Here is a 27,983-nt window from a genome sequence, read left to right on the forward strand (position 1 = left end):
CATCTTTTGTTTAGATGAAATTCATCTTCTAAATGGTTTTCCAAGAAAGGTATTTGAGAACAGTTATGTGGGGACGCCTGGGTGGCTCAGTTGGTTAAGCAGCTGCCTTCGGCTCAGGTCATGATCCCGGCGTCCTGGGATCGAGTCCCACATCGGGCTCCTTGCTCCGCGGGGAGCCTGCTTCTCCCTCTGCCTCTGCCTACCGCTCTGTCTGCCTGTGCTCGCTCGCTCTCTCTCTCTAACAAATAAATAAATTTAAAAAAAAAAAAAAAAAAAAAAAAAAAAAAAAAAAGAGAACAGTTATGTGTTTCTATAGCCCTCATGCTTCAGCTGCATACAGAAATCTGACTAAGAATTTATGTGAATTTTTCTTAAAATGATGCTCCATTATTTATTGCACTGATTTTTATGTTGCTCTTGAAAAGTGTGAGGTCATGCCAATATCCTTATCCACATTAGTAAACTGGTTATTTTGCCCAGGGGCCTTCATGATTTCTTCTTTTTCCTTGACGTCCGATAGTTTTACTAGGATAAGTCCCAGAGTTGTTCATTTCAATTTTACCATTTTTCTCTTATTTACAGAAAGTCTCTTGTATTATAGTGATGAATACTGCTTTTGTTCCATTGCTTTGTTTTCTTCTTCTTCCAGTACTCCAATAATACATATGTTGAATCTTCTTTGCCTTCCATTTTAAGAATTTTATCTCAGACCTGTTTAACTTTTTCATGTCATTTTCATTCCTTTCATTGTTTCCTTCTTTTCTTCACTGATATTTATTAAAATTCTACTTGAATCTTTCCTGCCTTAGTGGTAATTTTTTCTTCACTTGTGAGACAGTTTTGTCTTTTCCTTCAAATTTTTCCTGATTAGATCAACTCTTGTGGCTTTCCTTCCTGTTTTTGCCCACTGCTGTTCTTAGGTTGTGAACTAGACTTTCTACATACACATATATGCATATATCTAATGCTTGTTTAAGAATATTTTAGTTTGGAGCTTGGTCTTACAGTTTTGTTTGTTTTGAGGGATAATTTTAATTTCATTTTACCTTTTTTGTTTCATTTTAGAATAGTTTTGCATTGTGTTGGTCTGATTTTTTAAAATAAGTCTTTTGTGGATGATTTCCTACTTGAAAAGTATTTTATTCCGTCAGTATAGTGAAGTATAATTCCTTTAACAGATAATGTTTTTGTGGTGGCAGTTTTATGTAGGTAGGGGTGAGGTGGGGTGGCTGGCATGACTTATTTCTTCTGTTTCTGTAGACTCCTTAATTTTTCCCCTTCTTTCTTTCCTTTCATTGTCATGTCTTTAAGGGACACTACCCACTTGTCAGTGTAGCTGATTCTTCCTCAAAAGTAATGCTTTCTGAAGCTTCCACTTCTGGTCTCTTATTTTCAAGTTCCATCTTGGCAGCCAGTGCTATAACTTACCAAGACCCAGGCTGTGTTCAGTATGTTGGTACTTAATGTTTGACATTTTCTTTCAAGGTTTGATTTTGCCTATGCTTTGCTTAATCATCCACTCCCTTTTTTATTTTTCAAACATTCTCTGAAGCCCTGCCTCTTCCATTCTCAGCATCTAGATGTCTTGCAGGAGTGGAGGATACTTTTTATTTTTTATTTTTTTTAAGGTCTTTTATTTATTTGACAGACAGAGATCACAAGTAGGCAGAGAAGCAGGCAGAGAGAGAGGGAGGGAAGCTGGCTCCCGCCGAGCAGAGAGCCCGATGTCGGGCTCGATCCCAGGACCCTGGGATCATGACCTGAGCCGAAGGCAGAGGCTTTAACCCACTGAGCCACCCAGGCTCCCTGGAGGATGCTTTTAAAAATTCAATTTTCTAATAATTGGATGTTTGTGGTACCCTCTGTCTCCTGATATTGCTAAAGGCTTGAATCACATATAATTATATTTGTACTGGTTGTACATAATGTTTTTTTGAAAATGTGTGGAGAGTTTCTAGTTCAGGTGGTTGACATTATCCTCTAGACCCAAGCATAACTTATCTCTGTTCTCTCTTAACAATATAGATTTATCTTTGATCATAAGCAGCTCCAATTCATTCATTTTCATGCTTTCTAATAGTCTATTAATTCTGCAATTTATTACCCATTCTTACAGGTCATTTAGATTGCATTTAAGATTTCACTATTACCCAAAAAACGCTACAAAGAACATACTTATGTCTATTTCTTTGTTCACACATCCAAGCATTTCCCTAGGGTATATGTGTATATCTGAAAAGTGCTGGCTTGGAGAATATGTGCATTTTAAAAAGTATTTTATTTATTTATTTGAGAGCAAGAAAGAGAGAGAGCGGGGTGTGGAGAGGAGGCAGCAGAGGAAGAGGGAGAAGCAGGCCCCCACCTGAGCAAGGAGCCAGGCACAGGGCACAGGGCTCAATTTCAGGACCCCGAGATCATGACCTGAGCTAAAGGCAGATGTTTTACGACTGAGCCACCCAGGCACCTCAAGAATACGTGCATCTTCACCTTTACCAGATATTCTCTAACTGCTTTCAATAATAGTTGTAATAAGTTACAATTCTACTAGCAGTGTTAAAGAATTCTCATTTTCTACATACTTCAATTATTATTTTCAAGGTTTACATTTTTGTCAATCTGATGGGTGTGATGACTATTGAAGGTCTGGTTTGTCTTTTCATAGTCTTTGTCTAGTTTTATTTTGGGATGTCCTTTCTTAGTAAGTCCTTTGTATATTCTAGAAATAAACTTTTAAAATTCTATATTTTGTAAATATATTTTCCATGTTTGTGCCGTATCTTTAACTTTCTTAAAGTTATACAGAAGTTTCAAAACTATAGCACTGTCAAATCTATTATATTTCTTCAATAACATCTACATCTTTTTATACAATGCTTTATAAAATCCTTCCAACCACCAATGTCATGAACATGTACTACTATATTTTCTTATTGGAATATATTTTTGTGTAAAATGCCAGGTAATGATTTTTCCTCTGCAGATAGATACCTGCTCCAACGCCACAAATTCATATTTACCGAGGCTCTTCCTCTGTTCAATCATGCTCAGAACCAGCTGAGCACTTAAGGCCTTTCATAATATCTGTAACGACATCCTTCAGGCTTATCTCTCACCACACCCTTCTACAGTAGCATTATTTTCTTGTCAAACCAGACTACTTAATGCAATCACTCTTCTTGAATAACAAAACTCTATTCTTGCTCTTTCCACAAGTCACGTTCTCTTCCTGTCTTTTCTCCTTACTAAATTATAAGCTTCTTTTCAAAAGACATTGTCCAATTCACCTCTGCGTCCTCAATAATCGGCACTGATTGAACAGACTTCCAATACTTGTTCAAGAATTTTATTCTTAATTTAATTTGGCCTTTGTAGGTGGGCACTTCCACTAGTACAAGCCGTCATCTATCTATGTATCTAGATTTTCACACAGAAAGAAAAAAGTTTCTTTTACTTACCTCCCCACCCAAATATGCCTAGTGATTCCAAAGCTTTTTTACAATTTTAAAACAGAACCCTCAATACACTGATAACCAAAGTTTTCATTTCTGCTCCCACGTGTAGGGCAGGTAAGTCTGTGGTTGAGGCCAACAGTAAAGGGGACGCCCCCTCTGTAGGGCACGCCGGGAGTTGGCCCCTCCTCGACCCACTTTGGAGGGGAGGCCGCGCGCCCGAGAACGTGTTCACATCCATGGATGTTTCCTCTTCCCTTCGTTTCCTCCAGCTGCCTCGACCCTGAAAACACGCAGCAGGAGGTGGAATTACCTCTGAAGTCACTGTCTATCCTTCCACGGAACGCTGGAGGGCCCAACTCGGCTGTCTGCATTCCTAATAACACGGTCTGGCCTTTCAGGCGGGAGCTACAGTTGGCGCCAAGTTCTCAGGCGACTTCTGGAATCTCTCACGAGCCCCGCTTGCTGCCTGGTTACAAGATCCGGTCAGGCCGGGACCCAGGAGTTCCCCTTCCAGAACCTGGGCTCCGTTAGGAGTGACCGAGGTCACCTCCATAGAACTGTGGAAAGGGAAGCTTCCGCCCACCGCAGGCCCACCGAGAAGTTTGCGGTTTTCTCCGCACGGGCCGCTGGGCAGAAGGAGCGGCCCCGCGCTCACGGGCGGCAGACTGAGGGCCAAGCGATGGGGCAGGAGGGGTATCTGCGTCCCCAGAACGGCCGGCTCCCGCCCCGAGACAGCCGCGCGCGCCGGAACTGCATTTCCCATGGGCCCCCGCGGCGGAGCACCGCCCCCGCCTGCCGCGCCCACGCGGGCCGGAGACCGCGTACGGCGCCGCCGCCGCCTCCGCCGCCGCTGCAGCAGGCCTGGGTGTCCTGCCAGCTGTGCCTTTGAAAGGCGGCGGGAGGCGGCGAGCACGATGGCGAGACTGGAGCGCCTGCTGTGTGTGCTGGGCCTGGTTCTGTGCGGGGCGGCGAGCCCCGGGCTGTGCGCTTCTCTCGCCTCCAAGAATCCCATCATCGGTAAGGAGGCTGGGTGGGGGCCGCGGGCCTGAGGCCGGGTGTCGGTCCTGGGCACTACCAGCCTCTGGGCTCCAGCTGCTACGTCCGGCCTTGGAAATACCCGAGTCCGGGGTTGCCGTATGTGCCTTCATTTGTAGCACGAGTAAGAGCCGAGCCAAGGCACCATTTCGATTGTGCCGAAATAGAGCTAATGCCTCGTGGTTTCCTCAAAATCGTTTGGCTCTTAAAGGTGTCAGGGAGGAGGGTGCGCTGGGGAGAACCCTGCGGATTGTTTTCTTCTTTGTACATAGCCAGGAATTTCTACGAACTCACCAAACTCTGTACATACGTTAGGTTTATTAAAATTTCACGGAGTGAGGGCGTATTTTAAGACACATTGCATTATCCCCATAAAAACCGAATTGACCAAAATCAAGAAATTATGGTATACTTTGGTTGTTGTCATCTTCAGCACCGGAGGGCAGCAGTGCCTAGTCTAATCCTAATGTCAGGTCTACGTGGTGTTAAAGTGAAGAATGCAATTTTTCGTGTCCAACAAATTTGTATTTTAAAGAGTAAAATCAGTTTGCGTTATCAGAGCAGACATTCGAGACAGGGAAGGGGAAGACTACCCGGGAGAAATCAATCAGCCTGGAATTAAAATTTGCCAAAAGCAATTTATGTTAGACAATTAAGATTGGCTTTATTTTAGAGGTAGTATTATGCCATTCAAACTCTTTTCCCTTCTGGGAAGAGGAGCATCATATTCTGTAAATAAATAATAAGTAAATGAGTATTTTTTTTCATATGTATTGCTAGTGCCTGATTTTCAAATGGCTTCTGTATCAATATTTGGAACTTGGAATGCCTTATTTCCTAGCTGTTTAAAATGGTGGTTAGAGTCTCCAAGGAGAATTAACTCAAAATAAAATTCTATGTAGTGTGTTGGAAATTGTGAGTATAGAGAGGAGGGAAAAAGGAAAAAAGGGTGGGGGGATTCTTTTTCCTTTCCTAGAAACAGTGGTAGTCCAGGGTCAATTATAGAAAAAGGGAGTGTGCTTTCAGTCACATCATTTAAGGCAAAATAGTTAACTAAGCACCTGTTGTGTTCAAGGCATTGAATTAGAAGTGCGAAGGATTCACAGACAAGAAAACCACAAAGTTGTGAGGTGGCCTTAAACTATGGATGGAATTTTGGTCACATTCTGAGGGACTTACAGCTTGAGTTTTTTCCCCCCACAGATGGGAAAAGTGAGTAGCTGGGTAAAGGAGCAGGGCTGGGAAGAAGTTGGTGGAATTTCCTATTCTAATATACTTTTTCTCCTTTCTGGTACTTAGGTTCACATGTCCCAAACCCTAAACCTTTTTTTGTGGCACTTCACCTTGCCTGCCTTGTACCACTCCTTTCTTCATTTCCTGTGACATGCCTTCATTCTTTCCCTAACACATTTCATTTTCCTCAGTGAAGACAATCTTACTTATCCACAACAATAAAACAGTCTTAACAAATTTTGGCATTTGGCATGTGTTAACTGAGTGCCTGACAAATGCCAATTTTTGTGACAAGCTGGAAATAGAGAAGTGATTGGTATAGACATCTCTTCGTGTCAGGTGGCCTACAGAGACAATGAAGTGTTCCAAATGGTGAAGCAGTGAATGATACTGGCACAGGTGTATTCTCCAGACAGACATGTTTTGATGTATATTGGATGCCAGTCCTGTGCTGGGGCTGAGGTTTCAGTAGTAAGAGGCAGCCTGAGAGGTAGGTGGGAGGTGTAGAATTTATGAACGTCTAGGAACCCACTGAGGTACTTAAACAAGGAGATGGTCCCCGTTGATTTGATCCCTGATCTCGTTTCTTATTGTTTTCTCCCGTTGCTCCTGGAGCTCTAGTAATAGACTCCTTGAGATGTGAAAGGCATACACCCGACTTAGGGCCTTTGCACTTGCTTTTCCCCAACCCTGGATCCCTCTTCTTCCAGGTGCTTGTATGTGGCTTACTTCCTCATCTCTCTGAAGTCCTGGCTCAAATGTCATGTTGTACCTTCTCAGGGAGATATTGCCTGGCCTGGCATCATATGTAAGACTTTCTTCCCCTGGATAGATGGGACTAACTCCTCCCCTCTCCAAAATACACCTTCTTACTCTGCTTTACTTTTTTTTTCTTTAGCATTTACCACCAGTCATCAGACTTTATATTTTAACTTTTTATCTTGTTAACTATTTGTCCACTCTTCTCTCCCTACCACATACTAGGATCAAAGCCCACAGGGGAAGGATTTTTGTTTTGATCATTCATGTGTCTCCAGCACGTTCAGTACCTTGTATATATTATGATTCAGTAATATACTGAATGAAGAAGTTAACGAATGTATGGTGATATGATCAGATTTCTTTCCAGGTGGAGCACTGGTGGGAGTTGTTGAGGATTGTTTAAGAAAAGATACAGAGAGATCTTTTAAGAAGCTATTGTAATAGTCTGAAGGGGAGGAGGCAAGATGTTGGTTGCTTAGATTATGTTGCTGATGTTGGAGAGATGTAGACAAGATATTTCCACTTTTGCTTTATTGTCAAGGAAACAATGTGCCTTTGAGTGTGTGGGAGAGGAGAGGCCTCTTTCTAGACTTAAGGATGTGAGATTGATTCTAGGTTGTATAAAGGAGGCTGTTGCTATTGTAAACCTGCTTTGGGGCTTACTTGGTCTCCTTGATGAGGTGAGAGAGAGGCGACTACTTAAAACTTAGATCAGCCTCCACGTTCTTTTCCCAAAGTCTATTGCTATACTTACAGAAGAAGCTTTGTATTTAATTCTGTGAATTAAACAAATAAAATATTGGTATCTTTTTTTTAAGATTTTATTTGTCAGAGAGAGAGAGAGCGCGCGCGCGAGCGAGCACACAAGCAGGGGGAGCTGCAGGCATAGGGAGAGGCAGGCTCTTTTCTGAGCAAGGAGCCCAATGCCAGTGTCAATCCCAGGACTCTGGGATCATGACCTGAGCTGAAAGCAGATGCATAATGGACTGAGCTACTCAGGCATCCCAAAATAGTGGTATTTTTACTGTGATATGTTTCAGTTTCTGAGTAAGAAAAAAAAGGAAATTGCTTGAAATTAAAACTATTTTTCTTTTTCTTTTATTTTCTTCTTTCTTTTCCCTTTTCTTTTCTTTTTTTTCTTTTCTCCCTACCATCTTCACTTCCCTTCCCTCCCTCCACCCCCTCTTTCTTTTTTTCTTTCACTCTTTCATTTCCTTCCTTCCTTCCTTCTTCCCTTCCTTCCTTCCTTCGTAATTTAGGAGTATTAATGCAAACGTCCCATAATAAGGACATGAGAAGCCTGGGAAAATACTACATTGCTGCATCCTATGTAAAGTATCTGGAGTCTGCAGGTGCAAGAGTTGTACCAATAAGGTATGATCCAGTATTTTTTACACTGTGTAAATAAAAACTCCTGTGTTATCTCAAATAATTTTAGCTCAAAAATTAATGTTTCCTTTGCTATGATTGCATCATTTAAATGTGGTAACATTGCTCCTGATTTTTTGCCAAATCTAATGCTTAGAATCATTAAATTGTTGAAAGTAGGAAGGTGTTTGTACTTACAGTGCTATTAGAGGTCTGTCAAACATGTTAGGTAAAGAATGAAATGATAGTTTCCTATACCCCAGGAAAGGTGGTAGTCATCAGACATTTGGAAAATAATGGAGTAAAAGAATTGATAACTTAACCAGCTTTATTCTATAATATTAGGGTAAGGAAACACTTATGCAATAAAAGAGATTTTTAGAAGATGACTTTTAAAATAACTTCACACTCTACTTAAAAGGTTTTTAAATGACTAACACAGCAGTGTTGCTTCAGTATAAATTACAAGAATTGCAATCTTAAAGGAGCTACATTACTTTTTTGTGATATAATGCCCTAGTAAGACTAAAATGACATGTCATATTTTGATTTGGAAAGAATTGAATTTTTTAACAGACAAAACCTTATAAGTATTTATAATATCTATTCACCCAAAACTAACATATTTTAGAATCTTCCAGCTCTCCTGTCTATTTCATTATAAGTGATTTCACATACAAAGCACAACTGGTTGCTTTGGGCAACCTGTAATGTAATTAATTCCATGTTAAAAAGCTATAACAAAGGAAAGGAACTGTTCACATAAAACAATAATAATCAAAATGCGAACATTACAACTAGAGAATTATACCACAAAATGGTTTTATGTTTAGCTTATAAGGATCATCTTCTTGCTTGATCTTTACATTTAACTATCTCTACCCATTCACTTTTGACATTCATTTTTCATTTTTGTTTTTTTTGTAGCAAATCTAATTTTTCAAATGAAACCTTATTTGGAACTCGGATAACACCTGAATTTTAGACCTGAGGATGTAACTTACAGTCTTCAGAACAGCATTTCAAAGTTTTGATCATGGGAACTTTTTCTGCTAGTGTTCTTTTAGGACACTAGTGCTGATAACCTGGGTGGGAAGTGGGAGAGACACAGGCGGGTAGACCAGTTCAGAGACTGTTGAGGTAGGCTAGGTGTGAAGTGACTAGGGCGTGGTTTACTTGTAGGATCGAAGGAGAAGTGTTCTCTAAAAGTATCAGCAAGATTTGATGACTAATAGAATGAAAGGACATAGGGAGGAATAGCTGAGAATTACAAGTTTTGAAACTGAACAAGTTTTGAAACTTGGGAAGTTTTGAAACTGGGGAAGTTTTGAAACTGAGAAAGTTTTGAAACCTGATGACTAGCAGCAGAATGCTGATATTTATGACAGAGTCACTGAAAACATGACTGTTTATGATAGAGTCACTGAAAACGTGACTGTCAGCATGAAGGTTAATTTCCAACTCGGGTTCCCAAAGTTCATTTTAGGTATTAGAATTAGGTATTAGAATTAGAATCACTTAATCCTACAGAAACAATGTAATACCTGGCAGCTAAATTCCCAGAGTAACCTCTAAGGAATGACCCAACATAGAATGGGAATGAAATGGTCACACTGATAATGTTGACTTTATTTCTGGATTTTGGATGCTGGGAGCCAACTTCCATGGTTTAGAAGGGAAAAGGAGGAGGATGGGAGACCTAGGCAAAATTCTGGAATAGATAAAGAAGTTTGTTTTGGTCTCCTGCCTTCTCAGGTGCCTGGTATCCTGAGGTTATCATAAATCCCCACTGTGGGACTAGTGGAACCCATGGAGCGTCCTCTTGCGGGGTAGCACGGGACAGCCCATGGGCTGCTTCTGGTTGTAAAATGTGTTTTGTTCACACACTGTTTTAAAAACAGTTTTAGGGGCACCCACGTGGTTCAGTCAGTAAGCATCTACCTTCGGCTCAGTTCATGATTCCAGGGTCCTGGAATTGAGCCCCACCTCGGGCTCCCTGCTCAGCGGGGAGCCTGCTTCTCCCTCTCCCACTCCTCCTGCTATTGTTCCCTCTCTCGCTGTCTCTCTCTGTTAAATGAATAAATAAAATCTTAAAAAAAAAAACAAAACAGTTTTAAACATTTACAAATAAGAAGACTTTATAAAAGTCTGAATTTCTGACCTTTTTTTGTTTGCTTGTTTGTTTTCCAAGACAGTCATCTGGGGCTGACTTTAAATAAAGCAAGTGCCCAACAATGCCTGTTACTCCTTTTCACACTGCTGAAACTTTCATCTGCCATCATCACCGAGCTTAAGCAGTTTTCTTTTAGTTAAAGAGAAAATAAACTCTTTCATACCCTACTGAGAAGGTCTTCCGTTTCTCAACAGTCTGACAACATGCAAATAATATCTGTATTCAAAGAAAAGGATCTGGCCTGTCTTTCCTGTCCAGTCTCTGGGGCATGGGAGTTCATGACACTTCATCCCCTCCTCCCCTCAACAATTAAGCCCCTTAAGAATGATCGGCAGGGTCTAAAAGTCCAGTCATGGACAATATGGGAGCTGTTTATGTAGAATTGATGAAAGGACTAAAACCAGCCTGCAGGGCTTGCTGGTAGAAGTCCCTGGAATGTAGCTGATTGATCTAAATCCATTCCAGTGATGACTGTCTGTCCTGGTTTAAATGTCCATGGGGAAGATTCTGGATCCTGACTGTTTGGTTCCCTTTTTATTGACCCAGTCTGGGGAGATGAGACTGGCAGAATACTGGGAACATGGACTCACATTTGAATCTCCCTGTCATTTCTCGAGTCAGGACCACTTGCCCATTTATTCTCTGTCTAAGATAAAGGTAAGCACCACTGCAATATCACCCATTGCTTTATAGCTTGCTGCTGGGAAGAGGAGTATTGTGAACTTTTTAAAAAAAATTAATCAATTATTTTAAAGATTTTATTTATCAGAGAGAGAGAGAGAGCAAGAGAGAGCACAAGCAGGGGGAATGGGAGAGGGAGAAGCAGACTCTCTGCTGAGCAAGGAGCCTGATTCGGGGCTCCATTCCAGGACCCTGGGATTATGACCTGAGCTGAGGGGGTTGTTTAACTGACTGAGCCACCCAGGCGCCCCTCTTTTTTTTTTTTTTTAAGATTTATGTATTTATTTGAGAGAGAGCGAGCAAGAATGGGGACAGGGAGAGGAAGAGGGAGAGAATCTCCAGCAGACTCCCCGCTGAATGTGAAGCCTAACAGGAAGGGAGATCATGACCTGAGCCAGAATCGAGAGTCAGATGCTTAACCAACTGAGCCATCCAGGTGCCCCATATGAACTTCTAAATAGACCCGGACTTGCAAAGCTCATTTGGACTTAGAATAAGAACCTAGCACAACAAAGCACAGCCAAGTTCTGGGCATCGTAAGTGTATTAATAATGGGAGATGTGTTCTGACTCCCCCTAAAACATTCCCTGGGGCAGAAGTGGACTGTGGTTGACATTTGATCATAAACCTACTTCTTTTATGGCTGATCGAGAGGGCATCATTCCTTGTTATTCTCTTATAGAACTAGAAGAGTGTTTAATGTAGGAAAGTTCTTACAGGAATTTCATAACCATGATGCTCTCTTCTCTCATTCCTGCATTTTCTTGAACTTTTGGAAGAGCAAACCCATTTTACTGTGATTTAACTAAATTGTCAAAGATGAGTCCCATTACTTTTTTCTGGAGAAGGGAATAAAATCATCAATAGCATGGTGATGTTAGGAGCTCTTAAGTGGTGTTCGATGAAAGGAGCTGCAGATTACCCAGGCAAGTTAGCTTCAGAATAATTGCCCCGTCTACCGTGATGTGCATGTAGCCTGTCCCTAGATCTGAACTCTTAGACTTTTGGATGCACAGTGGTCTCCAGATCTTTGCAGTTAGTGGCAGGAGTTGGATGAACCCGAGATTTGGCATTTGTATGTATTGTTTTTATCTGCCCAAACTGCCTGCAGTTAAGGGAAACATATTAATAAATCTCTTTATTTCATCTTTATACAAAACTACTGAATATCCTTACATTTTTTTTTAATATTTTATTTATTTATTTATTTGACAGAGATCACAAGTAGGCAGAGAGGCAGGCAGAGAGAGAGGAGGAAGCAGGCTCCCTGCGGAGCAGAGAGCCCGATGTGGGGCTCGATCCCAGGACCCTGAGATCATGACCTGTGCCGAAGGGAGAGGCTTTAACCCACTGAGCCACCCAGGTGCCCCACCTTACATGTTTTTGATAGTTCTCAGCGAGCAGAGAAATTACTATTGCCCAATCTCATGGTCTTTAATGTTTTCCACATTAACACGTACTTCACAATATTAAATGAGAACACAGCAAAACATGTTTACTTGTCTGATTACCGAAACAAGGATATAATTCTAGTATGTGATGTGTATGTAGTTTGAAAAAATACCTGTAGGAAGGGAAGGGAGAGAAATATTCTCTAGTATTTAAGAATTCTTTTTCTTTTTCTTTTTCTTTTCAATTAATGTGGGGACTTCACTTACAGCCTTACATTTTTCCTTAGGTATGGATATGGATGTCTTATAACTGTTTTTATTGTTTTCAGGCCTGATCTTACAGATGAAAAGTATGAAAAGCTTTTCCAATCTATTAATGGGTAAGTTGGCAGCATTGATTTGATACGGGGAATGAGGTGGAGGTATTCTGCATTTGCAAAAACATACTTAGAAACATACGTGTTTCTGTGTAACTATCTTATAGTGGTATAATGTTAGTTTTCTGAGTTCTTTTATAGGAATTGTTTTGTTGAGAGATGACAAAGCTTTCAGAGGGAAGGCAGCTTAAGAAGTAAATGTTGCATAGTAGATATATTTAGTTTTTTTTAAACGTGTGACATTATCTTTGTTCTTTTAATGCTTGTCTTAAATGTTCTGAGGTGACTTTGAATGGCATGACATACTGTTTGCTTAGAGGGGATTTAGAAGTCCTAAATCTGAGTATAATAATTGGTTATCTTTCAGAAGACAATTTGAATAGAACTTGGAAAAAAGTTTTCTGTCTTCTGGCTTCATCACAAAATATATGATTGACTAGCTCAACAGAATAAAGCTTTTAATTACATGAAAAATGTTCAACATTACTCATAACTAAAGGTTACCTAATTATAGCAATTATAAACTTTTTTTTTTTAAAGATTTTATTTATTTATTTGACAGAGAGACAGAGATCACAAGTAGGCAGAGAGGCAGGCAGAGAGAGAGGGGGAAGCAGGCTCCCTGCTGAGCAGAGAGCCCAATATGGGGCTCGATCCCAGGACCCTGAGATCGTGACCTGAGCTGAAGGCAGAGGCTTTAACCCACTGAGCCACCCAGGCGCCCAGCAATTATAAACTTTTTAAACTACCAAGTTGGCAAAGATCAGAAAATTTGTAAATATTCTGTAGTGAGGCTGTGAGGTAACAAGTATTCTCATACTTTACGAGTATATAAGTTATACAGTTTTCTGTGGTGTAGTTTTGCAATATCTGTTGAAATTTCATTTCAGAAATTAATAATGCACATACCTTTTGACCCAGGAAATCAGTCAGAAGGAATTTTATTTTATAAATATATTCCCTGTTATGTGGAAACTTAGGCCCAAACATGCACGTTGGAGAATTGTCTGAAATATCCACAGTTTAGAAATCGCCGGGTAGTCTTATCAGTTGGGAACTGGGTAAAAAAAAAAAAAAAAATAGACTGCATGCATATAATAGAGTATTATGCACAGATTTAAAAAATGAGGGTATCTATAGATGCTGGCTTGGATCACTATTGTCATGTGATCGATGTGATATTGTTACGTAAAGAAAGCAAGGCACATAATGGTACTTATAGTATACTCCCATTTGCTTTTTTTTTTTTTTTTTAAAGGTAGGGATTAGGAGATTAGCACAGTATAATCTATAAGGTAAACACACAGATTTTAAAGGTGGTGGTTTTAAAAAATTTCTATTTATTTATTTGGAACAGAGAGAGAGAACACATACCAGCCGGGGAAAGACAGGGATTGGGGGGAGGGGAGAGGGAGAAACAGACAATGCACTGAGCTTGGAGCCCTGCATGGGGCTTGATCCTATAACCCTGACAACATGACCTGAGCCAAAATCAAGTATTGAACACTCAACAACTGAGCCACCCAGGCACCCCTAACGGTGGTTTGTTTTTTATTGGGTTTTGGGTGCAGGGAGTCTATTTTATGATAAAGCTTTTATAAAGAGTTTCTATTTTTTCCACTTTTAAAAACTGTGTTTATTACTACTTTAAAAAAGGAAAAAAGGTGTGAGTAAAACATTTATAGTGCCCGTTATGTGCCTGTACTTTGGCATAGAAAAGTAAGTCAAGGTCAGAATATATGGTAGAAACTCAGAAATACACACAAAAATATATACCAGAAAATAAACTACACTCTCATGCAACTTCTGAACCTCCTTCATTGAGCCCCTATTACGCAGTAGACTTCATACTGCTTTGTGGAGGAACACAGAGATGAAAAGGCTTGTTTTTAAAGGGATTTCCTAATCTGGGCGAGACAGTCAAATTTTATTTTATGAAAGGACTTTGGCATTAAACACACTAGATTTGATCAGCGGCATCTTTTTAGACACTGAGTGAATGAAAAGGGAGACCTGCTAATGAGTCTTCATTAAACCACTTCTAATTGTAGGTTTTTCTGCATGGTTCTACCTTATAGTTTGTAAGTTTTCTACCAGACTATGAAAAATTCCTCATCCTCGTCTCTCCAAGTTAATACCAAGAAGCAGAATATATTTGTTGAATGAACAACAGTCTCAAAAGTGAACTTTCAGAGAGCCTGGATGGCTTAATTGGTTAAGCATTCAACTCTTGGTTTTGGCCCAGTTCATGATCTCAGGGTTGTGGGATCAAGCCCTGCATCAGGCTGTGCACTGAGCATGGAGCCTGGTTGGGATTCTGTATCTCCCTTTCCCTCTGCCCCTCCACCCGCAATTGCGTGTGTGCTCTCTCTTGCTCTCTCTTAAAAAGGAGTGAGCATTCACATATCTCAAATTCATATTTAAGCATTTTCAAAATTTTAACACATTTAATCCAGCTTTTGTAATCTTTTTTGAATATCTTTAGTTATTTCAAGACTTGTTATAAATTTTAAAATTGAAGTTAATTTAAAAAGTCGATATAAAAACACAGTAAGTATTTTTCTGTATCTCTCTTTATGGGTAGAGTAAAATAAAATCAAACGTAACTTCCCCTCTTTTTTCCCAGACTTTTTCCAGAATTGTAATTTTGTTCTTTTTCAAAGTTTTTTAATAGTGTGAATATTTTGGAAGAAATTTCAGGGTGATAATAAAAAATTAAATTCTCATGGATATTTAATTCTAGCCTACAGATGTTTTTATGAGCAGCTTGTTCTTTATGATTAAAAATAATTCTCCATGAGCCAAAACTGACTCCTGATTATGGGCCTCCAATTGACTTTGGCATCACTGATGCCAGGTAGACCTAGGTGTACCTGGAATTTTATCTTGACTTGATTTCTAGCTTTGTGTACTCTCCTTCCTTCCCCCACCTATTTATCCTTAACTTATGTACACTCTATCTCAAAAATAAACGTGTTTATTGAAGAAGTTTTGGAAGAACATGGGTTTCTAGAAGTATTGTTAACTGTGGCAGTTTACGAATGTGTAGGAGGATAAATGTGTAGGAGTGTAAATATTTTATATATTTTTTGCCACAGTTTCTTTAATGATCTGTTGCTTGCGTGATAAGGAAAAAAATTGTTTTAAAACAAAAAAAGTGTTTATTTCCTGTGGGCCGCGGGATTGAAATGCACCCTATTTGATTTGCTTCAGGATCCTTTTCCCTGGAGGAAGTGTTAATCTCAAGAAGTCAGGTTATGCTCTCACGGCCAAAAAATTTTACGACTTTGCCAAACAGGTAGATATCAGTTATTGCCTATTATTCCAGGTGGGTTTTTGTAATTTTCCATGAGGATAATTCTGTCTGACTCATGTGGTTAATACTTCCCTCACAATCACCCTTTATCTTTTACCCTTCCCTTAATTACCCTTTATCTTTTGAGCTTCCTGCTCTGTAGCAGCCTCTGGGGGCGCTCACCCTTTTTCCTGTGGGCTTTCAAGGGAACCAGAGCCCCACACACTGGCCCTTTCTGTTGGTGCTCATTAATAAGAACCAGGTCTTCATGCTGGCTTAGTAAGCTGTTTTTTGTCTTTTGTTTTTTAATGTATCAGGCGTTGTTCCTATGTTATTAATTCTCATCTCTTGAAAGTTGCTCTTCGTCCAGGTCAAATAGGTTGGGAAGGTCAAGTAGGATGGACGTTGACCTTTCTTCACTCCACATTCAGTTACCAGGCAGAGCCTCTTGAGTCCTTTGCAGTGTGTCACACTGAGCCTGCCTTCACACTCCACCTCAGATCCTTACTATTTCGCTCCTGAACTATAATCTTGCTGGCCCTTGTATCTCCCCTGCCCTTAAGTATTTCCCTAAAGAACTGCTTTCAGCATATGAGATACTTGTTTAAAAACTTGTAAAGGTTAGGCCAAATCATCTGTAGCCTTTTATAGTCTTTGAATCTAGACACAGATTGTGTGTCCACAGCCCCATTTCCTAGTTTTTCCTTCTGCACATTATTGAAGCCAGTTTGGTATTTCTAGCATATATTTTGTGTCCTCCTACTTTTAAATCAGCTCAGTCTGCTTCTTTCCGTTCCATCCGTAATTCACAACTTGGTCCATCTTTTCAGGCCAACGTGCTATTCCCCTTCTGTAGAGGTTTCTTTCCCAACTCCAACAGGAATGGCATCCCATTCCCTCTCAACTTTTAGAGTATTTTGTTGTAAAATAGTTCAAACGTTTGTTTAGCTCCCACTTGGTAAGATGACAGAGTCCACGACCTTCAGGAGCTTCTGTTTCAGAAGACAGAATATCTTGAGGTTAGTTATTCACATCTCAGCAGATTTCATGGTTCTAACACCCTTTGAGGTATTCCTCATTTCATACAGTATGGTACCATGTACTGAGTACATGCTCGATGGATTTTGTTTTTGAAAAAGTGAACAAAGTGGAAGTTTTATAATGTGAGTGATTTAAAATGCATTTTGGAAATAGATATGAACATTATAAAGTTTCCTTTTGCATACAGGGACTCATGTAACCAACGTGCTCAATTTAAAAAAAAAAAAAAAAGGAGCCACCTAACCCCTAAGACCCCAAAGTCTACTTTTTGAAATGTAATTAGCTAGTTGAAGATTTCAAAGCAAAGGAAAAAAAGCTCTGCAACCTTGAACTTATTTAGCTACAGCCACTGGGGTCCACAAAGCTCTCACTGAAGGAGCTTTGAGAAGTGAAGTCTGTTAGATCTAGTCAGTCCTACTCTGTGTCCTTTGCTCTGCTAGGCTCCATGGAGGAGCCACAGGAAGTGAAAGATGTGGCGCCAGCAAGCGAGGACTTAACATTTAGTCGAGAAATGAAATTTGGTACATATAAAAACAGAGCAGTTAAACCTTCCTTTGTGTTTATTATAAGTAAATGCAGTATGGCCTTTTGACTTCATGTATGCAGTTCTAACTTCTAAAAATAAAATTTCCCAGACCTGCATAGAAAGTGTTAAAAATCCTACCTTATGATAGAAAGTATAGGAATTAATGTAATTCTGTATTTTTTTCAGTAAGGAACAGAAAAAAAAAGAAAACCCTAACCATTTCCTCATTTAATGACTGTTAGGCTATATTTTACAATCTATGCAGGAAAATCACTGCTTTTAGAAAAGTTGCACAACTCAGTTTTGTAACTACAGTACATATGGATTTAATCTTTACTTAACCCAAAAATTCATTCTCTAGAAGACTTTTTCCCCATTCATGCTAGTTGTTGTGATTCCCTTTGAAAAAGCTCAATACATTTGTACTTTTTTTGTACAAAGAGTTGACAACTTTTACTCTATACAATTTTTTTTTTTTTACTTTTGCTTAGCCTTTTCCTTACTGACTGTTCCTCTCCTTCCAGATCATGGGTTTCCCATGATTTAAATTTAATTGGCTGAAGGTGCTATAATGCAGCTATTACTGTAAATTCCAAGATAATGAAGGAAGGACTTCAGAGTGTGTTCAAAGCAGACAGTCATCCAAAGCAGCAAGATCTGTAGCAGATGTATCAATAGACTTCTGTCTAGCATTATCTTTGATATTTGCAGTCCCTAATTGCTACTTGTGTTGCTTGGTAGTTGCCTGGCAGATGTCAGTCTCGTTCCCAGCACAGCTGAGATTGAATAATTTGATTAACTAAAACGGAATGATTATGTATGAACTTGGTCTGAGGAAAGATTAAGTGATAGGCTCCTTATGGATCCTGGAAAATTTTTTAGAAACGCATGCATGACTCAGGTGCCTGTCTTGTAATGACAAATCAAACGTACAATTTTTGTTTTGAAACGTTAAAATAAGCTTAGTTTTCTCTTTCATTCTGTGAAGAGTTTTGATGACGGAGACTATTTTCCTGTATGGGGTACTTGCCTTGGATTCGAAGAGCTTTCATATCTGGTTAGTGGTGGAAAGTCCTTATTAACTCTCACTCATACTGATGGAATTACAATGCCGCTGAATTTCACTAAAGGTGAGAATTCTCTTTTTGACTCTTTTAAAAATATTACCTGGGCAGGATGAGTAAGTAAGTAAGTAAGTAAGGATGAGCAAAGATCCGAGTCAGAAACGCTCATAATGTTTACTGATTTTTAGGTGACTCATACAAACTGACGATGTAAACGAGGTACTGAACTGTGAAGATGGCTTAGGAGTTTTGAGTTTTGATAATTCATTACATGTAGTAATATCAGAATCATGCATGATTAAGACCTCTAAAAATCGGAACTGAGTTTGAGTCCTAGCTTCATCCCTGTTGCCTAGGGGAATGGTTTAACCTCCCTTGACTTGAATTTCCTGATTTTAAAGGGTTTTCCTCTTAGAGTTGTTTGTGACTATTAAATAAGATACTGCTTTCCAGCTACTGTGCTAAGTGCTTGGAAGACAACTCTTATACATGCTGGCTATGAATTATGATAATACAGCATCTTCCCTCAGCTGTGTACTCTGTTTGAACCCTAGCTGTGGTGTACCGCGCTTCGATTCTGGTACTAGCCACTAGGAGTCAGCGCAGACTCCATAGTTATAAGTTATCTTCCCAATGAGTCCCTTCTTTCAGATACAGCCACAAGTCACATCCCCAGGCCACCTATACTTCTGACCAACCAGCCACAATTGTGAGGATTCCCATGACCCTTCGTGAGGTTCAGTAATTCACCAGAATGACTCACAGAATTCAGGAAGGTGCTGTGTTTGCACTAACAATTTTATTGTAAAGGATACGAATAGGTTGAGATCCCAGAGGGACTGGAGAGCTTCCGTGTCCTCTCCATGTTGAATCAGAGCACATCACCCTACTGGCCTGTCATTGTGTTCCCCAACTGGAAAAATCCCATGAGCTCTTTTGTCTAGAATTTTTTACTGGGTTTCATTGCAAAGGCAAGATTGATAAATCACTGGCTGTGTGACTGAAGTCTCCAGTCCCCTTTTCATCCCTGGAAATCAGGCTGGCTCAAGTCCTAACCTACTCTAATCATGTGGTTGATGTTTCTGATGATCAGCCTCATCCTGAAGCTACCTAGGGGCCCCCTGTGAGACTCCTTGTTAGCATTACGAAGAATTCCTATTTCGCAGGAATTTCTGAGAGCGTTAGAAGCTCCTTGTCAGGAACTCAGGGCAAAGACCAGGAAAATTGTTATAGCACTCTGTGTAAATAGGTAATGATTCTTGTAGGTTACCTGATCTCTGAATCCTCACAGTTGAGTGCTGTCAACTATTCCTGTTCTCATAAGGATTGTGGATGGAAAGCAGTAGTTGTTACACATGGAACCCATAGAATGCTCTATATTTTTCAAAGCTCTTACATTATCTTAATCATTGCAAGAACTCTGTGGGAAGTACATGTATTAGGTTAGACAATTTTGGATGTATGTGGTGAAAAACCAAGTTTATATAAAGAAGATTTTTGTATCTGAGGAGCAGGAATTCTCTTAGAAGCCATTATTAGCATGCTGAATGAGGGGCTTCATTTAGGGAGTGCTAGTGTCAAGATAAATTGCTCTTTTTGATCTATATACTGAGTAGAGATTTCTTGGCTTGTTTAATGTTCTCTCCTACATTGTTGGTATTTTTAGATCTTTTAAATTCCAGATACCTTTGAAAATATTTTTAATGTTCTGGATCGTTTCCTGAGAAAACAAAGACATATTCACATGGTAAATTGTCCCTGTTTTCAAGAGAACTCAAATTAAAATTTTCTGCTTACTCGATGGTGGCCTGATAATTATTGTGTCAGAAGGATTTTAGAAATTCTTGTTCAAATTCTAGAAGAAAAGTACTTAAATATGGAACATACTTGAATTTATATGTTAAACTTACTTTGTGTTTGACTAGGATGCATATGTGGAAATGATATGTTTTGCTTATTTAGTCATCTTGATTATGTCTTAATAATGGCCCTTTTTGGCCATAGATCAATGGATTTTATTTTTGCTGTGTTTAAATTATTTCTCTTGTGCTTAAATTATTTCAGGTGCATCGCAGAGCAGAATGTTCCAGAATTTTCCTGTTGACTTGTTGAAGTCATTATCAACGGAACCCCTGACTGCAAATTTCCACAAGTGGAGCCTCTCTGTGATGGTATTACATTAATCAACAGTGAAATTAATGCATTTAGATTAACTACAGAAGTAATTATTTTGTTTTGTTTTTATACTCTAGAATTTTACGATGAATGAAGAGTTAAAGAACTTTTTCAATGTATTAACTACAAATACAGATGGCAAGACTGAGTTTATTTCAACCATGGAAGGTATATCTCATGGCACATATATACTTTATTTCACTTATGTTTATATATATTAATTTTATACTTCTCTTATGAATAAAATTGTGTTGCTCTGGGGTGTAAAGAGAAGCTAAGGCATTTTTGGGGATAGGAGATGTATTTTTGTCCATGTTCCAAGTCAGTTGTGATTTATCTCGGTCATCTGGTGGATGGAATGATGGAGAAGGAGAGTAAAGCATAAAGGGAGAGTAGAGAAAATGGAGAAAATGACTTCTGTTTCTAGCAGTGCTATAGAGTGAGTACCATGACAGAGTCTCCTCCAAACAATAACAAAAAACATGACTCATGGCCAGAAAACTTCCTAAAAGTTTACCCCACTGTCCAAAAGTAGAGCCTTCCTATGAAACTCCTAAGCCACAAAGGCACAAAGCAAAGAGTATTCTTCTACTTTCCAAAAGTTTGCATTAAGCCACTTTGTTTTTATGAAAGACCTGCATGAGTCCCTGTTTCTGCTTCCTGAAAGAAAGCAGAAGAGTATTTTTGCTTTTATGAAGAAAAGCCGATACTGTGCTAATGTAAGTTTTCATTAACAGTGAAGTAGCAAAATGTAGCCTTTTGGAAAGTGGAGGGATACCTGTACATTCATGAAGTGACAGGATACTCAGGCCCAAACCTCTGGGAGTTAAGTGGAGTACTTTTTTTTATGGGCCCAGCACGCTTCCGCTGCGCTACTCTGCTTGGAGTACTTTTTTTTTAAATTGAAGTGTAGTTGACATACAATATTATAGTAGTTTTAGGTGTACAACATGGGATTTGACAATTCTATATATTATGCAGTACTCACCACAGTAAGTGTACTTATCAATCACCATACAAAGTTATTACTGTATTATTGACTATATTCCCTGTGCTGTTTTTTCATCCCTGTGACTGACTTATTTTATTACTAGAAGTTGTGACTTTTAACCCCCTTCACTTATTTTGCCCATCGCCTTTCCCACTGGCAACCACCAGTTTGTTCTCTGTATTTATGAATCTGTTTCTGTCTTTTGTTTGTATTGTTTTTGAGATTCTACATATAAGTGAGATTACATAGTATTTCTCTTTGGCTTATTTCACTTAGCATAATGCCCTCTTACTCCATGTTTTCTCAAAGGGTAAGATTTCATTCTTTTTTATGGCTGTGTGATATTCCCTTATATGTATATTCCACATCTTCTTTATCCATCCATGTATCACTGGACACTTAGGTTGCTTCCATATCTTGACTCTTATAAATGATACAGTAAGCATAGGGGTGCATATGTCTTTCTAAATTAGTGTTCTGTTTTCTTTGTGTAAATGCCCAGTAGTAGAATTAATGGATTGTATGGTATTATATTATTAAGTGAAATATTTAAACCAGCATTACTGTTGAATCAGGAGAACTTAGGAGGAAGCTCAGGCACCCCCTACTGTGAAGGTCCTCCATGCAGCAGGATCCTCAACAAATCCTGCCTGCCGACCTATGACAATTGCCACCTTGAACCTTGACCCTAAGGGAATGGGGATGGTGGTAAATAAGGCTTGAGCATTCATAGTGACACGCTGGTCACCTGTGGCCTGCATGAAACCAACTGGGAATGTCAGTAAATCTCAAGTCATTTCAAGTCATCTCAGCCTGAGAGTGTCCCAACGTTTATGGCAGAAGTGAATATAAATAATTCTCTATGGAGAAAACCACACTTATCCCACATTTTAAGGGATTTCCACATTATGAAGTTTTAAGGGAAATGAGCAATTCCTGGCCAGAAAATCACTACTGTGCAAGGACGTGAAGTACCATGAATGAAAACTTACAGAAACAATAGACAGTCTTCGAGTCAGTGAGAGGCCAGGGTACTGGAGAGGAGTAAACTGGAATAAGGTGGGTATAGTTTGTGTTATTCAAAATTGGCCTTCTCACTGGCTTGCTTTTGAGGGCGCAGAGGTCAAAGTTTGAAAGGTTTACGAGAAATACAAGAATTCCCTGGGGGAATTCTGGGAAAGGTTGCTCAGCCCAGTCGGAAGTGAACAGACTATCTTCTCTTTAACTCTGTTTCCCTCTATGTTTTGCTTCAACAATAGCATTGCCATTCACCAAATCATTCTAAGTTAGAAGCTTAGATGTTGTCCTTGACTTCCTGCCCTCGTTCTCTACCTCTAAAAAATGTGTGCCACTTTCTGCTCCCCAGATGCTTGCAAATGATACCTCCCCTCCCTCCAGCTTAGCCCCGTTGTTCTTCTACGTTAACTACCTTCCACCTGGACTCCTCGGTAGCCTCCTAACTCTCCACAAAGCCACTTTCCAGGTAGCCTCTGATGACCCCTCTGGAACACCAGCCATGAGGGTGGGAACCATTCCACAGACAGAGGGACATCATTTAGGCTGAGAAGAACCGGCTTACATAAAAGGACACCGAAAATGGTGGCATAGTTCATTGTCCTGTGAATACATCATTATGGGAAAGGATGAAGACGCAGGCTGGTGGGAGGAAAAGAGACCCATCGTGGAAGAAACTTGTATCACTGATCACACGGGCGGCTGACTGTTGAACTGGGGTATTCAGAGGCTCAAGTATTTTACTTCCCTCTGATTACCCACTAAAGCAAATCATATTATGGACTGTTCAAGGTTGAAAATCAGTGAAATGTACTGTGAATGTTCATACTGTGAATTGAAATTCTTTATTTTGTCTCTGGGAGAATGAACATAATTTTACTCTGACATCATGAATTATAAAATAATGTTTTACGTAGGATATAAAACATAACTCCGTTGTAAGTAACATCTTAGACCGCTTTATTTTTTTAAGACTTTATTTAATTATTAGAGAGAGCACGCATGATGGGGGGAGGAGTAGAGAGAGGGAGAGGGACAAGCAGACCTGACACAGGGCTCGATCCCAGGATCCTGAGATCACAACCTGAGCCAAAATCAAGAATCGGACGCTTAACTGACTGAGCCACCCAGGTGCTCCTTCGACCGTTCTTAATACTTACTTGTTTGTGTTCTTCATGCAGGGTACAAGTATCCAGTCTACGGTGTCCAGTGGCATCCAGAGAAAGCACCTTATGAGTGGGGGAATTTAGAAGGCATTTCCCATGCACCTCATGCTGTGAAGGCTGCGTTTTATTTAGCCGAGTTCTTTGTTGCTGAAGGTAATATGTGGGTATATAATTTTATTATCTAGTGTAGTTTTGGAGGAAATTGCCCTTGTCTAAAGTTTCTTTACGCTTTTGCTCTATAGATGTTCAGTAAGTTTAACTTTAACAAAAAATTAAATCATGTGAAAGCCCTGAAATTGAGATACTAGGCATTCAGATAAAAGATGTGTGAGTATGCATACATGAGAGAGAGAGTAGTAACCATGCAGACAATTATTTCAGTTAACGGTATTGGACATTCTGAAGTGCACTGAATTCCTGAACAACAATGTAAAGATTGAGTTCTTTGTTTCTTTCTTTCTTGAACACATTTTTTAAAATTTGCTTCATTACTCTTGTTTTTAGGAATAATGCTTTAATTTTAACATTCTCTGAGAAGTAGATGTTCTTTTTCCAAGAAGATGATATAAATTGAATATATGCTCATCAGACTGTGATTTTAAGGCTGCCTGTGTGCAAGCATCGGCACAATGGACACAGTTAATAAGCTTTTCCTGCTCTTTCGTAGAGATATTTTTGTGCTGTTTGTGGGCAAAGTTGAGAATTTGGTTGTAGATGCTTAAGTTTTTTTGTTTTTTGTTTTTAAAGATTTATTTATTTGAGCGTGAAAGAGAGAGTAGGGGGGAGAAGCAGAGGCAGAGAGAGAGAATCCTCAAGCAGACTCCCCACTGAGCATGGAGCCCAATGCGGGGCTTGATCCCAGGACCCCCGAGACCATGTATCTGAGCCAAAATCAAGAGTTGGTGGCTCAACTGACTGAGCCACCCAGGCACCCCTCAATGCTTAAGTTTTCGTTGAGTGATACAGGTGGGAGAGCTACAGACACCGCTGCAAGGGACAGGGCATCACTCTGGCGGGGCGTGAACTCCAGCACGCTGTGTTTGCCCCCACTCTCCCAGCTTGCCCGAAGTTTTATCAACCCTCCTGCCCACACTCCTTAGGAAAGTACTTCCTCCTGAATTCACTCTGCTTATGGGCAGTTGAATGAGTCGTTTCATGACAAAAACCCCAAACTGAAAACAAGATTCTCCCGCGTGCAGTATGAATCCCAAGGAACATTTCCGTGTCCTGTGTAGGGGACTAAAGGAGAACGGCAGTAGGTGGAGTGTGTTGCAGTATTAGCACTTGGCAGGGCTGTTTATCTCTATTTCCCAATGTCCGGCTTTCTAAAACAGTGCCGCAAGCCTGTATTTATTTCCACTCAAGGATAAAGTCCGAGCCTTCCCTGCTTCCCACTCCCACTTCAGCCGACTTCTCTGTGCCTCCTTGCTTATCACATCCCTGCCTTACCTCTCACTTCCACATCAGCCTCACCTTTGCCAGTCTCTGTTCTCTTTTTCTGGGAGCAGCTCAGTGAGGACAGACTGTGAAAGCACCACACAGTGGAAGATTCTGCATGATTACTAGGCGAGGCTTCTTGAGTGCTAGGTCCTTGCCCTGGTTATGTTTCCATCCCCGGGCCCTGCGGCAAGTCCTGCGGACAGTAGGCTTCAGGTGAGTGTTTAGATCAGTGGGAGGGTGAGTCCCTCACTGGATCTGGCAATCAATCAAGTGCTACTTTATTCAGGGGAAATCTGTAAGGCATTGCTCCTTTTCTGATGGTACTTCCCCTGATTAATACTGCTGATTATAGGAAGAAATGTTATGAAGTAGCCTTTGGAAAATTTTATCGTATCTTTTTAAAAATTAACACTGTCTTTTTCTTGCAGCTCGGAAAAACAGTCATCAATTTGAATCTGAGGTTGAAGAGAATGAAGCACTGATTTATCAGTTCCGTCCAGTTTATACTGGAAATATTTCTTCATTTCAGCAAAGTTATATATTTGATTGAAAGCCTACAATGTGTTAACAGAGAAATTTTGAATCATTCCATGATTAAACTGTTGCAATGACTTGCTACTCATGGCACAATGGAAAGCCACAGAGGTTCCTTTTCTAGGATGTTGCTGGCTCTGATTCTTCATTCAGTGTCTTGGACTATTTATATCACATTTGATAATTAATCAGTTTGATAATTAAATAATTGTGGTGTATTTCATGGAAAAGCTCAAACCTGAAGATTAGAACAAAACAAATGGATTGAACATACAAGTATTTTTTTCACATTGATTGTGGAAATAAATACCTTCCCCTAGCCATCTACCCCATCTTTGCTGAAGACGCTTTTTAAATCCTACCTCGTTTGAGTCTTGGGAGTATTGGGGTGTGTGGGGTGGGGGGAGGGGGGAAGATGTGTGGGTATGCATACATGAGAGAGAGAGTGTGTGTATACACACATACTTCTTTTCCCGCCTTTTCAGCTCCACAATTAAATTGCACACCTGCTGAATGCAGAGCATGGGTCTTGAACTTTCTATCTCTTAAAATGTTTAACACAATGAGCTCTCAGTAAGTACTTGTGACCACTGGGGAGTAAACTTTGTTTCCATGGAAAGTAATTTGAAAGCTGCCATACATTTATTCGTGTACATTTTAATGCATTTCTCAATCTGCTTCCCTCACCATCCCATGTACCCTCACCAACTTAGAAATTTAGGAATTCCTTGAGGACAAAAGAGCAGAAAAGAGGATAGTTTGAGCTGTTGTTGACAGTGTTTATGTCTCTGTTCTCATGAGTCCTTCAGAGCTGCTGCTGGAGAAGTGGAAACACGGGAAACAGTGGGCACGGTGGTGTAGGAGATGAGGAAGGATTTTATGTATAGAAAGATGGGAACAATAACCTGAAGATACCAAAGCAAACCATAAACTTTGGGCAAATAAATCCAAACAGAACATAGAAATTGAAAGGTATTAGCATGTTTAATCAGCTCACAGAACTTGAAGAGAAGTGTGGCAGATTTAGTTTATCCACGAGCGAAAAGATGCTGTGAAGTCTTGTCCAATGTGTTATTGCTAGCTAAGTTCATGGCTCTCCCCTCTAGAAAAAGGTAGCGATGTGATACACTGCCAGGGCTCTTCCCAACCCACTTGTGTTGAAATATAAATTTCCTGATCACAGAAGTTCCCTGTTAACCCTTAATCTTGACTTCATCATAACTCACGATGCCGTAGCATCCATCCTTCTGCCATGAAGACCAGCCTCTAAGTGCTCCCCAAGTTTCTCACTTGTGCTTCGATCATGATGACCACAAATCAGAGAAAATAGAAGCTGTGGTTTCTTCCATACTTAAATGAAGTTTTCCATTTTTCCAACCATGTATATAATTTGTTTTATGTCTTTAGACACGTTATTCCAAGAATGGAATTGCTTTCAAAGTTGACAGTCCTCCTGCTTTTCCTATGGCACCAGCAGTCCCATCCTCTTGACAAGTGTCCCTTTCTTGTCTATCTTGACTTCAGGCTGACCCAGGGCAGCTTGCTGTTGCTCCATCAATGGAGGCAAGAGAGGACGGATTAAAGATGCCTGTTGATGTTACTAAGCAACAGGGAAGCCATAGGAGGAGATAGCCAGCTGACCCTGGAGGGCTGCCTGACCATCATGTGCAGCCGCTGGTAAGAGTGGAGTGACCACCTCAGGTGCTGGTGACTGGAGGCCTGAAGGCTAAAAGATGGGTGTTGCCACCTCACTACTTTTGCATTCTATAGACTGGAGGTGACACTGTTGTTGGAAGTTGGATGCATAACGGCCAATACACAGGCCCTCAGATGCAGCTCTAGCCCAAGGGTTGGCCTTGGATCTCCAGTAACCCACATCCCTGAACTTGTCCTGTGCCCATCATGAGAGTCCCTTAAAATCAGTATGTCAGCACCATTCTGGCCACCCAATCTCCTGCAATCCTGTGATAGAAATACTGTGCTTACAGAAGTACCCTCCTAGAACTGGAGTCTGGCCACAGGACCTGGTGCAATCGCATAGGCTATAGAGGCAGGACATCTGACCCACAAATGCAGTAGTGTTGGACAGAACTTTGAAGGGGAGAAATGGGAATAAGGGCCCAAGCAGGTCTGCCTAACCTCAGAGGGCCCTAACCCCATGACTTGGCCATGCCTGGCTCATCACCACTGTGGAAGCACTTAGGAGAAGTTGGGACATGTGCTTCCCAAGACCAGGACCCACACAAGACCGGGTCCAGGTGTGGG

The 27,983-nt window shown here is 40.3% G+C and overlaps 1 protein-coding gene across 1 annotated transcript; it reads left to right on the top strand.

Annotated features, from left to right (window-relative positions):
- Positions 1-4,223: 4,223 nt before the first annotated feature.
- GGH (gamma-glutamyl hydrolase) lies at positions 4,224-26,045 on the top strand. The gene is made up of 9 exons (XM_080802979.1): positions 4,224-4,469; positions 7,742-7,856; positions 12,425-12,475; positions 15,686-15,770; positions 18,323-18,464; positions 20,463-20,569; positions 20,651-20,741; positions 23,760-23,897; positions 25,613-26,045. The coding sequence occupies exons 1-9, from the start codon at positions 4,367-4,369 to the stop codon at positions 25,732-25,734; spliced, it is 954 nt and encodes a 317-aa protein (XP_080659105.1). The 5' UTR covers positions 4,224-4,366; the 3' UTR covers positions 25,735-26,045.
- The last annotated feature ends 1,938 nt before the right edge of the window (positions 26,046-27,983 follow it).

Source organism: Martes martes, assembly GCF_963455335.1.
Source record: "Martes martes genome assembly, chromosome: 4".
NCBI classification, from domain to species: domain Eukaryota; kingdom Metazoa; phylum Chordata; class Mammalia; order Carnivora; family Mustelidae; genus Martes; species Martes martes.